The following is a 13,877-nucleotide window of genomic DNA, read 5'->3' as shown; positions in this document are numbered from 1 at the left end:
GCCGGCCTGCGAGGCACGCCGGGATTACTAGTGGGGGAGCGGGGAGGGGTCGCGGCGCGGCTGGCGGAGAGAACTACATTTCCCGGCGTGCCCCGCGGCGCTGCCGCCCCGTCCCGCTGTGCGGGTGGAGGCGCAGCTGGAGCGGGAGGGGCGGTGAGGTGAGAGCGGGGCCGGGGCGGCGGGGCCGGGGCTGGGGGCGGGGACCTGGACCTGGACCTGGACCTGGACGAGAGGTAGGGGTGATGATGGTGATGCCCCTGAGGCAGACGCTCCCTCCCTCACCCCGCTGAGGCAGCCGCGCGGTGCCGTTGCAGATGAACAGGGCGCGGGCGGACGAGGAGGAGTACTGGCACAGCTCCAAGTTCCGGGCCTTCACCTTCGACGATGAGGATGACGAGCTCTCGCAGGTAGGGAAGGTCCGCCTCCGTGAGACATGCGCGCCGGGCAGGGCCCCGTGGCTGTCCTGGCCCAGGCCTGGGCCCCGCGCATCGCTGGGGGTCCGTGTTCCCTGGGTGGGTGGGACCGTCGCCTTCTGCCCTGTGCAGAGGGTACCAGGGGGCTCCCATCTCACCCCCCACAGTAGCCAGTCCGAAATCTCATCAGGACTGTGATTCCTCGCCCATGCACGAAGCTGCATCTGCGACTGGTTGGGCTGTTTGGGTCTGTATAGGGGAACCTTTGGGTTCCCAAGGTGAGAAAGGGCTACGATGTCTGCTGAACACCTACAGACTAAAAGACGTCCTCCACAAGAAGCAATGGAAGCTGAAGGAGCTGTATTCAAAGCTCCAAGGGATATTGATGGTAATAGGAAACAAAGTGCACTCTGCAACTCTGGTGGTCCTTATGCAAGCTCTTTTCTCCATAGCTAAAGGAATCCAAACGGGCAGTGAATAGCCTTCGGGATATTGTCGATGATGATGATGATGACCTCGAGAGGGTCAGCTGGAGCGGAGAACCTGTGGGAAGTAAGTGCAGAAATACTGCAAGTTATCCTTGAGACAGAGAGAGTTTAAAATTGCTGCTTAAGTCACGTCACTTAGTCAGGTCAGGACTGACTATTATTTGCTATCTAATGCTGCATATCTAACCTGATCCTAGTCTCCCAGGTCAGGTTGTGAGCCTGAGTGAGCACTGGATTTACCTGAGTGGATCCACTTAAAAGAGAGTTAGCAGAAGCCCAAATTACGTAAGGAAGAGGAATGTAGACAAGTGGAGGGAATACATGATATTTTTTCGAATATATAGTTTACAGCAGGTATTTTGGAGGTTATGGCTTGATATTCGTCATGCTCAGGTGGCCTGCAAGTTTCTAGGTGATCATTTCCTTCACACCGCTGCCTGAAATGGCACCATTTAGAGTTCTCTGTGTTTTGACCCCACAACACTTTAAGGAGATATTCTAAGGTTTAATGTGTATTTATAGAATGACTCTTATGCTTGAAATTTGAAAGGGAACTGTAAACATTAAGTAAGTGTGTTTTTGGTGTTGAGGGTAGTGGCCCACACACTGTGTGTGTGCTGCTCGTTGGAGTTCATGACCCACAGAATATGTGGCGCTTACTAGCCAGTGCCAAACAATGGAAATTTACATATGGATCACCCAGAGGACCTTCAAAGACTGATCTTCTTGTCCTTTGCTGTAGCTCCTCCCACAGGCCATTTCTTTTCCTGCCCAAGGTCTCTCTACCTATCAGGTTTTTTCTCTATCACCCCGATTCTAAAATATGTGTGTTGTGCAGCTGCATGAAAAGAAAGGTCTTGAACAATCAGGAAGAAGACGCATTCCTTGTTGCCAGCACATATGCATACTGATAGCTATTTTGTCTCTGTGGGAAGGAACACTGTCTTAGTCTTCCAGTGTTAGGAAAGTCTGCTCTTAGGCTTCTGCAATTTGAGGTAGGCCAGAGGCTCTCTGTCTTGCTTTGTACTTTTAGAACAAGGACTGTGCTTTTCCCTGTGCAATAACATATAAATGTTGGATGGTCTACGCATTTTTTTACCCAAGCCATAACTAGCTGTACGACATTGCTGAAAATAGCCATTTCTGGAGGACGATGTGCAACTGCTTAACAAGCAGTATTACATGAGACTGGGCTTCTGCATGGATAGATGCCCTGCATCTACTTTGTGCTGAGGGTCAGAGTTACCAAGTTGTGCTAGTGCAGAACTGACCAGCACACACTTGGTAACATTCCTGCCATGCCATAAGATCATTCTTTACAGACTCTTCTTCTCTGTTATAAATGCCCTCTGTCTGCACACAGGTATCTCCTGGTCAATCAAAGAGACAGCCTCTGGCAGCACTAGCTCGCTGGAGGGCCGAGACTCCAGCCTGCAGAAGGGCTCTTCCTCCTATGCTGCTTTACCCAAACAAGTTTCTTCATACTCCCTAAGCAGCCTGTTCAAAGGTGAGGATCATCATATACCATACGGACAAATGGATTTTCCCTCAGAGTATCAAGGGGCAACTGTGCTATCTTATGTAAATTGTTTTATTGCAAAACAGGGACACTCCAATCTCACCTCAGGTTGGGAGTGTATTGGTCGCTAGTTGGAAATTGGAGACTGCCTTGTGCACAAGATTGCATGCTTCTGTGGTACAGGAGCAGGCTTTGGAGATTATAGCTTCTTAAAATCCAGGTTCCATGGAACAGCAGGGTAGAGCACAGCTACTGTACAGCAATCCATTTGATTGGTGGAAAAGAACAGGCTATGAAGGGACTGGCTTGACCCATGTAGCCCTCATTTGATCTTCAGTTCTGTAGAGAACACAGGTTGATTATCCTTTATTTGGAGCTCATCTGACTGTTGTTGATGTTGGTTCAGCAAACGTGTGGTAGCGGCAGTGGCAGCATAGCTGGTTACAGGGGGAACTGTGCAGCAGGCCTTGGGCAAACTTACACAGCTTGCAAGAGTTCAGCTCTGCTGTCTCACAGCCAGACAACAAAACAGCTTTTACTTTGTCTCTCTTTCTCTGAGGTGGTTTTTTACTCTCAACTTTGATAATAAAATGATAAAGAAAGGCATTCAAATTGCAGCCCTGGTGGATGAAGCTGTCCATGTTGCCATGGCCTGTGCAGTGCTTTGTGCTTGAGCCTCTGCTCTGCAGGTAGATGAGTGCATTCAGGCATTCTAACCTCTCCTGGCCTCAACACCAGGAGGGCAGATAGAGACAGGGTGTTACATGGTTTGTGATGCCACAGACGACATCAAAGCCTTACAGTGCTAGCAGGTGAGTCCCAGCTGTGCTGGTGTAGTGTGAATTGTTATACAGAATGGCTTGTTCTATAGTGGCATAGCTGCAGCAAACTGGCTTGCAGTCTAGGCTTATGTTCTCTGTGGAGGAGATGTTGCTGCTGAAAAGACAGTCTCTCATCAGTGTTTTTCTTTCAGGACGAAACAAACTTCCAAGTTTCCAGTCTCTTTCAGATGGTAAGCTTTGTATCCCTGCCTCATTTTGGGGGGGGTACAGATTTACATAAAACAAAGCATTTGCAAAAAATGGGAAGTGTCATCTGCCTTATGGTGCAGAAAGGGAAACTGAATCATGGCCTGTCTGAAAGTTCAATTATGGGTTGTTCTTTTATCAAAGAAATAAAAGAATTGACATGATGATTTGGGATAATTATAGCTGTTGGCTTTAGGGCAATGTTGTGTTGCCATTTGGTGCTTAAGTTTGAGTCTTCTACCGTGAAAACTAAGAAAAGGATGGTTTTGGAAATGGATATGAATCAGGATTTTGATGTGCTACTCAGCTGTGCCTTTCCTTCTCAGCCCTCACTGACACTGGAGTTAAAAACTATGCCCCAGAGCTGCGCAGACCGAAAGCTGAGTACAAGGTGAGCAGCCTGTGCTTGTTGTATGCTGAGATCAGAGAACTTCCTGCTCCATTGTGATTAATTGGTATTTCAGACAGCAGAGGGCAATGCAGGGAATAGGACAGAAAGCTGCAAGATGCAGCCTTGCAGTAATTTGAGTATTCTCTGCTTTTTCTCAGAAGTAGGGAGCTTTGCTGGGGGTCTTGGTTACTCCTTCTCATAATAAATAGCACAGCAGTCTTTGTGAAAAGAATTTCTAAACAGTGTTTTACCTGTAAGCGGCTTTCGTGCTGGGTTACATAAACTGGCTTCACATGTGCTTTTTATATTTTTAAATCTGAAACTTCAAAATTTCCTGTTCATCAATCCCTGGGACAACACAGAGGGAGAGTCCCAGCTGGGGGGAATGTTTATCTCCTGTATATGCAGTGTAAGGTGTTGGAGAATCTAGTGGATTTTGGGACTGGGTGGATTCCTTCTGCTAGGTGTGAGGTTGTAGTTCCATGTCCCTAGGTCCAGCCAGTAGCAAGACTGAGCACATATTCCCTACAGATACAGACATGCACAATAGTAACATAGCTGCCTACATGGATTAACACAGACAGAAACCAATGCCTTTACAAACAGACACATACATAAAACACTCCAGCTTGATCCTGAGCCTCCTTTCTGTATAAGCAGGATTGAATTCCATTAGTGGAACATAGACACGCTCTATGGGTCCCCCCAGCAGCTGGTCTTAGACATCTGGTTTGTTTTGTAGCTAAATCCCAGATCCCAGTCTCCTCCAGTTGCTGTCACTTGGACCCTTGAACCCCTAGGGTTCAAGGTCCCATGACAATTCCTGGTTCTCAGACTGCTTGTTCTACTCACTGGCTGATTGATCTTGAAGTCCATTAACATTCATATGAGCACATAGACTTGAACAAGTAGGGATTAGCTCAGTTGGTTAGAGCATGGCACTTTTCTGTGGGCCATTTGGGGCAGAAGGCTGAATTACAACTGCTGGCTTAAGTGCCTCAGAGAGACCTAGATGCATTTATGGACTCTGAGTTCAGGAGTGACTCAGACCACTGCCACTTTTTATCCACTGCTTTTAGGTCGTAGTGTCTGCAGGCTGCAGGGGAACAATTTTGCTCATTGCAACAGTGGTAGCATATTGCCCTAAGATGGTCTCACTGCAGGCTTCAATGCCCTTGTCACATTGTACTTCTCTTGTGCGACTCTGCGCTGTTGTCCCTGTGCTCTCCGTGCTGCTGTGGAAGGTTCACCAGCAGAAGTCTGAATGGTAACAAGAAACTGACTCCTTCCTCCTCAGTTTTGGGTTTGTCTGTTTTGAATGTATTTTGTTTGTCCTTCTGAAAGCAACATGGGAGTTTTAATTTGCAAGGAGGACAACCTGATGAAATGCACTTCTTATAAAGGATATGAGGAAGGACCTTTCTGAGGCAACACAAAGGCTGTGTTAACATATGAGCCTTTAGCATCCCTCCCCACCAGCATATGCAGAGTCTGAGGGCTCAGCATCTGCACCTGAACACTATAGGGGCACATTCCCTGGAGAAGCTGAATGATGAATGTGAGAAGCTACATGTCGGCCAACACTGATGTAGCACAAGTGGAAAGCAGCTTTGAGACTGCTGACATGATCTGGCCTCTTGAGGCTTAAAAGCACTTTATTTTTCTTGTGGCAGGATTACAGCAGTGACTGGAGCCCCAAAGATACAGTCAGGCGAATGCAGAGGGGCAAGGTAAGGACTCTCCGTTCCCACCTGCTTGTAAGAGATGGAGGATGGGTGGTCCTAAACTGCTTTACACTTCCCTATGCTCTTGGCTGTTCCAAGAACAGGGAGGGGATCTGTGTTTCTTGCAACACTTAGCAGGGATGGTGCTCTGCCTGCCTGTTGCTTTGCCAGGTGGCAGTGCTGGGATCACACTAGCTCAGGAGCAGCAGGGCTTTGTTGCTTTGTTTACTTGAGTTGTCCCCTCAGCAAGGCTCTGACAGGAGGTATCTGTACTGCCGTGTCCCTCTCTACCCTTTCTGCTCCCTGGGGCTAGGTTTATTTTAAAAATCTGAGGGTGTGGGGCTTTATCTCCATTCTCAGTTGGTGGCAAGTGGAGGGAGGAAGACAGAAGTGGTCTTGGTTACACTGGAGCTGGAATCTTAGTCTCAGCTGCCTCAGTGTGCAGTGAGCACATGGGGAGGTTGTGGTTTTACTCTGCATATGTCTCCTCAGGCTGAGGTGAACTAAAGGCTGAGAGAGGCCACAGATGTGGGGTAAGAAGAAGGGAGAAAGAGTTACAACTCTGCTTTCTGGTCTCCTCTGTGGAAAGGGCCCTGCGGAGTTCTCTCCTCCTGACAGGACTGGTGGTTTGTGGTGTACAGAAAAGTTTTGCTGTGTTACAGGGGCGTTTGTGCTGAATATACATTGTCTGCTGTCCTAGACTGGGCATTAATGAAGGCTGACTCTGCAGCTCCTTGGGACAGATTTCCAGGGATTATATAGCATGTGGGTTCAGCTAAATGAGAATTTCTCCGCTGCTTGGGAGGGCGGTTATTCATGTTATTGAAGGGCTCATGGGAGAAGGATAGATTATACCTTGTGGGTTCAGATAGCCTGAAGACTATCGGATTCCCCATATACCTCTTATATGCCTACTTATACCTCTTCTGTCTCCAGGTCTGCTCTCTAGAGAGATTTCGCTCCCTGCAGGACAAGCTGGTGCTCTTGGATGAAGCTGTGGCAGGGCATGATGGGAATGTCATTACAGCTGTGAGTCCTGTTGGGGCCATACAGGGCTGGGACTTCTGGGTGACCCCACAGAGGGTGCTTGTGACAATGCAGTCAGTTGGCCTCCCAGTCTTGCAAGACTGGGGGAGTGTTCTTTAGTTAAAACCAGTTACTGAAAAGTGTCAGAGCTTAAGACTGGGAAGTTCCATATTACTGCTGGCTTTCCTGCCACTTTGCAGAATTCATGTTAATCCAGGTTAATAATGAGGAACCTGATCCATCAGCCTTACAAATCTTTGCAGCAGTTTCTTGAGGGTCAAAGTTTATTCTGCTAATTGCAGCACAGAAGATTTGAGGGGCTTCACCAGTTTTTCTGGCTTCTAAAGCAACAGGCAGTAAATGAGATTGTGTCAGAGCTTCCCTCATCCAGGATATTTAATCCCTTGGATCTTGCATGGAAAAGTTTATCTTTGTAAATCTTGGTCTCACTTATCTAAGCTCCAGAGTAGGAGCTTAGGCAGGCATCTAGGCAGCTGTAGCCCTGGCTCACTGCTTGTCCTGAATCTGGTGGGTACCAGAATTCAGTTCAGTGCTGTAAGAGCTGTGTTTTCAGAGGCCCTTAGCAAAAGCTTCCCCAGGCCTTGACCAGTTTGCTGTATGTTTGTTTATCTGTCTGTCTTAATTCTGAGCTGCCTGTCTGTGCTCACAGGTCCTGATATTCCTGAAACGGACACTACGGAGAGGTGCGTGTGACTGAGGCTGGAGTTTCTATGGTGTGTTTCAGTTAAGGGCAGAGGGGCTAATTCTTTCACTGGGTGCAAGTCACAAAGAGAGCAGCTGGGGTATTGCTGTTTCACTGAGCAAGAAGTACTTGCAGTAAGTGTAATGTGGGAGGGGAGACAGTGATGCCCACAAAGACCCTAGAGAGGAGCTTTAAGTATTGGTAAGTGGTGGTGGTGGTGGTGATGGGGTGAACAAAAACCTGTAGAGGTAGCACATGGCTGTGAATTCAGCTGGCAGCCCAATGAATGGGCTACGCTCTAGTCTCCAAGACTGTGACTTAAGATGGGATAGGGTTGTTGAATCCTGCCAATGGCTTGCAACTCCATGCACCATGCTTAGTCCCCTCTGGCTTGGTAGTGCTAAGTTACTTTACCCACCCGTACATAATCTCTTTCCCCTGTAGAGATCTTGTTTCGAGAGCTGGAGGTGCGGCAGGTGGCCTTGTGTCACCTGATCCATTTCCTCAGAGAGACGGGTGAGCAGAAGTTGCTTCTGGATCTGCTCAGGTGAGGCTTTTGACCTGTTAGGTGGCAGGGCTGAGCACACTGCTTGGAACCTGCCTCCAAGTTAATGCTTGCTCATTCCCTTTTGCAGGTTCCTAGACAGGACTGAGGAAGTTGCTGTGAGTATTCCCAGAAGCATAAGCTCCTTTAGTGCAGAGGTAGTGTAGTGGGCAGGGGGAGGCTGGCTGCAGGGTGTCTGGTAGTCAAGTAAGAACTTTCCATCTCCATTTTGCCCTCTGGAATCCTGTATCTCCCAAATCCATGAGAACAGAGTGTTTCTTTCCCTTCTGTCTCCAGTTGTCCCAGTACCGGGAGCACTTGAACATCCAGGATGTAGAAAAAAGGAGGGAATTTCTGAAAGGCTGCATTGGGTAAGAAGAAATGCAAGATGGTGGGAGGGGGATGCTTCACAAAAGGTGATAGCAAAGAAAATTAGACTCTGTCCCAGTGCCACAGCTTATGTGGTTTGGGAGCTGATGTTGGTTTTGCCTCAGTGGGAGTGCAGTGTTGCAGACACAATGTAGACCAAAGAGGAGGCATTTGTGGTGATCTCTAGTCCAGCACCTTTTGCTGCTTACTTGGGGGCAGAGATGCTTCGAAGGACTTTCTGATCATTGACCAATGAGGTTGTGCAAGATGGAAGTTTGGGTGCCTGAGCACTTGAGGAAGTGTGTAGCACCCACTTCAGGTTGTTCTGTGAGAGGTGCCACATGTTCCTTTCTCTGGAGCCTGTCTAGGAGGGAGCCAGTTGGAGAGGGCAGCAGGACTGGAACTTGAATATCTACTAGCCACTCAGGCTGGGGAGAATGGGAGCTGTTCCCTACATCTCTGTTTGTGGGGAGCTTGTTTAGTAGAGAAGAGCATCCTTCTAAGTGTACTTAGAAGTGAAGGATGCTGTACTTGTTAAGAGCTGGTGACAATATCTCCCTCCTTCGTGTCTGGCCAGGCTGCCGTTCTCAGCTGAGGATACCTCCCACATCCAAGACCATTACACCCTGTTGGAGCGACAGATCATCATTGAGGTATGAAATCTTCCCTACTGGTCAGGGGATGGCTGGGACTACCTGTGAGATCTCTTTCTGTCTCTAACTTACACCACTTTGGATCTAATCAGCCTGCCCTGGCTAGTGTAGTTTTAAGGGCTCTCCAAGCTACACGTGAAATACCAGATCTAAGACTTCGTAGCATGTTGAGGCTGTGCTTGTGCATTACCATCACAACACTCTCCCCAGTCCTCTACCCCACAGCTAAACAGGCAGTTCCCCTGGCTCATGTTCCCCCTGTCTGTCTTCCTGATTCCGCAGGCTAACGATCGGCACTTGGAGATGGCTGGGCAGTCAGAGCTATTTCGGAAATATCCTCGCAAGGCTTCAATTCTCAACATGCCGCTAGTGACCACCCTCTTCTATTCCTGTTTCTACCACTACACAGAGGCTGAGGTGAGGATGATGTGGGAGAAGACAAGGGTTACATCTCATCCTTGTAGCCCTCAAGTGGGGTGGTCAAGCTGGAGCATATGAAGGAAATAAAGGGAGACATCCCTCAGAGAGACCTTGTCTAGGACCAGTTTTGAGTTATCTTTTGTGCTCTGAGACATTCAGCCTGGAACAGCTTGTCAGGGAGTTGCCTCCTAGAAACCACTATCTTTTACATCTAGCTCCAAGGACCCAGAGTTGGCCCTAAATCTCATTAGGCTTAGGTGTGCAGAACTGGTCTTGGAAGTGCTGGAGTTACACTGGTTGAGGATGTAGGGAAACCAAACCAGAGGGAGAGAGCTAATGCAGTGCGATAATTGCTCTCTTCTGCCAGCTGTTTCCCCTGTGCTCATGGCACTGACATGAGCAAAAAGCAGTAAAATCTCGGGGAGGTTCACCCTGTGCAAGGCAGATGCCTTACAACAGGTGTCTGAACGTCTCCCGTGGCCTGTCCTGCTGAGTTTGTACTAACTTGTCTGCTTTCTCTAGGGAACATTCAGCAGCCCCACCAACCTGAAGAAAACATTTAAGGTGCGTGAGTCTCCCTCTGTTGTTGCAGCACTAGCTGAAAACATGCACAGACAAATTGTATGTAGTGAGGGGGCTCAGTAGGAGGAATTTGAAGGGCTCAGCACTGAGATATGGAGGGGGGCATGGCATCCTTGTTGAGCAGAGCCCTTCTGGAGCATCAGAAAGGCAAGTGGGAGCCTTGTGGAGACTTTTAATGGATGCACCCTGTCTGCAGCCGCACTTGCAAATCCCCATTTCATACTCCCTGCAATGCTGGCTGTGGCCTCGGTCAGTATCTTGTTGTTTTGCTTGGCCGTTGGTGTGGGTCCTGACAGGGCTGAGGCAGATGCCATTCATGTTCAAGCTGCACGCGCTTTCTGAGCTGTGCGAGTGCTCTGACTGCAGCTTTCTGCCTTGCAGATTCCTGATAAGCAGTATGTGCTGACTGCCCTGGCTGCCCGTGCCAAGCTGCGAGCCTGGGATGATGTGGATGCCCTCCTCACCACGAAGGTGAGCTGCAGAAAGCTTTGCTAGGGACCCAGTTCCAAGTACTGGTATCTGCTACTGATAGCTGGCTTGTTCTGGAGTTACTGGACAGACTGGTTTTATTTCAGCAGCGCCCAGCACCTCTGCTGCAGAGTGTTGCAATACCTTTCTCCTCTCGTGGCCTAAGACCTCTGCTGGGCCTGGCTTGGCTGCAGTAACAAGGTTGGAGAAGGGCCCTTGAGCTCCCTTACCCCAAAGGGTTTGCAGCCAGCCTGTGCCCAGCCCCTGTGTGAAGGGCTCTGCCAAGGGTGCTTTTGATGGCTGGTATAGTATGTTGCTGGCGCTAGGAAAAAAAGCATTTTCTTGTGGCTGGAGGAATTGCTCTTCTGGTTTAACATAGGTTTGGTTCTTGTTTCAGAACTGGCTGGGCTACACCAAGAAGAAGGCACCTATTGGCTTTCACCGAGTTGTGGAGATGTTGCAGAGGAACAATGCTCCTGTGCAGGTAAACAAGGAAGCACTGCTTATGTCATTTTGCTCTTTGTTGGGATTTGGTGTTTTAATAACTCCCCAGGTGAACTGCTTCCTAGTTTGGAGTGTGAGAACAGTTTGCCAAGCTGCTGGCTCTGCCATGTGGGCACAGCACTTGGCTGAGTGACCCATGCATCAACAGGAAGTGTGGGTGATAGTGAGGGCTGGGTCCTAGGTCTGACTGCAAGAGGGACAGCGGGTCTAGAGTTGTCTGTGAACTCTCTCCCTCTGTGAATTGCCACCTTTCTTTGCTATATTAAATTTTCTCTTGCTTAATCTGGCTGGCAATGGTTAACCTGATCCATAGGAATGAGGTAGCCTAGGACTCTGAGCTTTGTGAGCAAAGCTTTACTGCCTCTGGGGTCCTGACCAGTCTTTTCCAGGCCACTTGTTCCCTTAGGAAGGATGGGGTCAAGTCTGTGTGACCGGCAATCTTGAAAGGTTTTGGGACTAAGGTGAGAGAACAAGGCAGGAGGTACCTGCAGAAGAGAGCTGAGACATTCTTCCATCTCTGGCAGGTGCTGCAGGAGTACGTGCGCCTGGTGGAGGATGTGGAGACCCGGTTGAACCTTGCTACCAAATACAAGTGCCATGATGTTGTCATTGAGGTAGGCACCTGCTGTGTGTGTGAAAAGATGGGACATGAGCCTGCTTTTTCTCTCTAACTTTTCTGTGTTCTGCCACATGCCACTGCTGTCATGTGCCTGGTGAGGTTTCTTGATCCCTATGGCCTGGGAAAAGTGGTAAAGTTCCCAGTGGAAGTCCAGTGAGCCAGGAGAATGACTCCTAGTATTTGTGTTATGAAATTGTTCTGTGTTGGGAACTTGATGGGGGATTGTAGAGTTGCCCTTCTCATCTGCATGGCACCAGCTCTGGAAGTGTCCAGTTCACTCAGCTGGATGTTGGTTTTGCTGTTTATCTAGACCTACAGGGATCTAAAGGATCGTATCCAGCTGACAGCATATAAGTGCAAGGTGGAGCGGGGCTCTGCAGAAGAAGAGAAGATAAACAGTATTCTCAACAACATGGTAAGAAGTTCTTACTTTTTCTTCCAAAGACTCTCATCAGAAATAGACATAAGGTGTAAGGGCATGGTTGTGCTATGTACTTTCTATCCCTGCTGGGAAGCTAATCTTATGTTTGAGGTTGCATTCAGCATAGGAATAAATGCTTATACTGTTGGAAAGTGCACCCTCTAGCCATAGCTGTCCTCGTCAGGGTTTAGGAGTCACTAACTTGGCCCCTATGTTCAGCATTGCTGTTAGTCATGTCTTGTTCTCTCTTTTAGCAAATCCGGTGGAAGAACTGAGCACCTGTGAAGGAGCCTGTTTGGCCATTGCCTTGTCATTGAAGGCGGAAACTGCAAAACCCAGTCCAGTGTCAGCAGAGCAGCTCTGTTTCTAATCATTGTATGATCAGCGTTTGTCAGTGACAGTGGGTGCCTATGGCTTGAGGGACAGTGGCATTCAGGCTGGTTGAAGGCAGCTACTCAAATGTAGCCATCGAAATCATGGTACTGATCCATCAGGGTTGATTCTTTTTGGAATCTGATTGTCTTTGACTTGGCTGTAAGCCAGGCATCACTTTTGTTTATGGAGGGAAGTTGCTAGGCACAGCAAGGTTAATGTTTGCTCTGGGTGGTGCCTGGGCTTATTCTTGCAAGAGGAACAGTCAGTCACACTTGTGAGTCTTTCCACTAGACAGTGCTGACCAATCCCTGTAACACTCAAGCTGGCTTGGGCATCACCAATCATGGCTGTGGCTGGAGTAAAGCCTACTGGACCTAGTTCTCCTTGCGTCCAAGGATTGGAGGAAAGGACCAGCTGCACCTTAAAATCTTTTTTTTTTGTTGGTTTGTTCTGGCTCACTCTGGGAAAAGAGGTGTGTGAACTCCTGCAGAGAGCCAGGACAGCAGCCTCTGCCAGTATCCTGCTGCTGGCACTTGGAAGATCCCTTTATCAAGGAAAGACAGGCACCTAGTGTGGAGCTGGTTAGAGTCCTGTTGGATTGGATGGAGAGCAAGCAGGGACCCCTCTCAGTTGACACAAACCTGCTGGCACCAGCAGCTCTTTTCTCTGAGAGTGTTATGCCAGGAAGGATGGAACTGCACTTTTCTCAGAAACACAACTCCTCAGGCAACTGCTGGCTTCATCCTTCAAGACCTCACTTCAACTCCTTAAATAAAGCTGTTTCTTTCTCCTTGGGCTGTTTGTTTCCTTCCCCGACTAAGCACATTGTCACCCTTATGTGCTGATCCTGAGCAATTTATCGCACCTCCCACAAAGTGAATATGCAGAGTGTTTTCTCATGTTCTGAAAAGCACAGTGCATGTCACCATGGAGTGGCTTTGCTTTCAGCACTACCTTGTTTCACACTTTTAATGCCATCAGCACAGATGAAATAATTTTAATGTTGTAGGAGACTTTGCTGCTGCAGGGGGGTCAAACAAACACAAGGGGAGGTTTGGATTCCAGCTTCCCTGCTGCACTGCACACTCTCATTTTTTTCTGTTGGTGTATGTGTTTTTCCTTACAGAATTGTTTGGGTTGGAAGGGACCTCTTCATCATCTAGTCCAATCCTGCTTTAGCAAGGTCACCTGGAACAGGCAGACCAGGACTGTGTCTGTTTGGGTTTTCAGTATCACCGCTGTAGACAACTCAGCTTCTTTGGGAAACCTGTTCCTGAATTTGGCCACATTCACAGTAAAAAGGTGGGGTTGTGTCTTCAGATGGACTGAAGTCACATTTCAGTTTGTGCGCCTTGTCGTCACTGGGCACCACTGAAAAGCATCCAGGTCCCTTCATTCCCTCTCATCAGATACTTAGACACATTGATAAAATTTCCCCTGAGCCTTCTCTAGGTTCAACAACCCTAGCTCTTGGCCTCTCCTCATATGAAAGATCCTCCAATTCTGTAGTCATTTTAGTGTCCCTTTGCTGGACTCTGTCCAATATCTCCATGTCTCTTTTGTACAGAGGAGCCCAGAACTGGACATGGCATTCTGGATTTAGAAAGCAAGGATTACCTTCCTTAACCTG

General features: G+C 48.5%; 1 protein-coding gene across 3 annotated transcripts; it reads left to right on the top strand.

Moving 5' to 3' along the window:
• Positions 1-69: 69 nt before the first annotated feature.
• On the top strand, positions 70-13,039 carry VIPAS39 (VPS33B interacting protein, apical-basolateral polarity regulator, spe-39 homolog). 3 transcript variants are annotated; one of them, XM_032690400.1, is made up of 20 exons: positions 70-158; positions 315-407; positions 866-965; positions 2,265-2,408; positions 3,394-3,432; positions 3,775-3,839; positions 5,513-5,569; positions 6,500-6,592; positions 7,260-7,293; positions 7,737-7,839; positions 7,928-7,955; positions 8,134-8,207; positions 8,783-8,858; positions 9,141-9,275; positions 9,801-9,842; positions 10,227-10,331; positions 10,726-10,812; positions 11,357-11,446; positions 11,762-11,866; positions 12,127-13,039. In XM_032690400.1, the coding sequence occupies exons 2-20, from the start codon at positions 315-317 to the stop codon at positions 12,145-12,147; spliced, it is 1,491 nt and encodes a 496-aa protein (XP_032546291.1). In that variant the 5' UTR covers positions 70-158; the 3' UTR covers positions 12,148-13,039. The 3 variants fall into 3 exon arrangements, with proteins under 3 accessions (XP_032546291.1, XP_032546293.1, XP_032546292.1); XM_032690402.1 differs by having other exon boundaries at positions 133-233; XM_032690401.1 differs by having other exon boundaries at positions 145-233; positions 10,242-10,331.
• Positions 13,040-13,877: the final 838 nt, after the last annotated feature.

Source organism: Chiroxiphia lanceolata, chromosome 6 (assembly GCF_009829145.1).
Source record: "Chiroxiphia lanceolata isolate bChiLan1 chromosome 6, bChiLan1.pri, whole genome shotgun sequence".
NCBI classification, from domain to species: Eukaryota; Metazoa; Chordata; class Aves; order Passeriformes; family Pipridae; genus Chiroxiphia; species Chiroxiphia lanceolata.
This window is presented reverse-complemented; position numbering and strand designations above follow the sequence as displayed.

What these genes read in the sequence shown, in the direction of transcription:
- VIPAS39 (XM_032690400.1), top strand. Translation starts at nt 315, where the DNA reads ATGAACAGGGCGCGGGCGGACGAGGAGGAGTACTGGCACAGCTCCAAG. An exon ending in TTGCTTCTGGATCTGCTCAG is followed by an intron (nt 7,840 to 7,927) that starts GTGAGGCTTTTG and finishes TCCCTTTTGCAG; the next exon opens with GTTCCTAGACAGGACTGAGG. An exon ending in AGCGACAGATCATCATTGAG is followed by an intron (nt 8,859 to 9,140) that starts GTATGAAATCTT and finishes CTGATTCCGCAG; the next exon opens with GCTAACGATCGGCACTTGGA.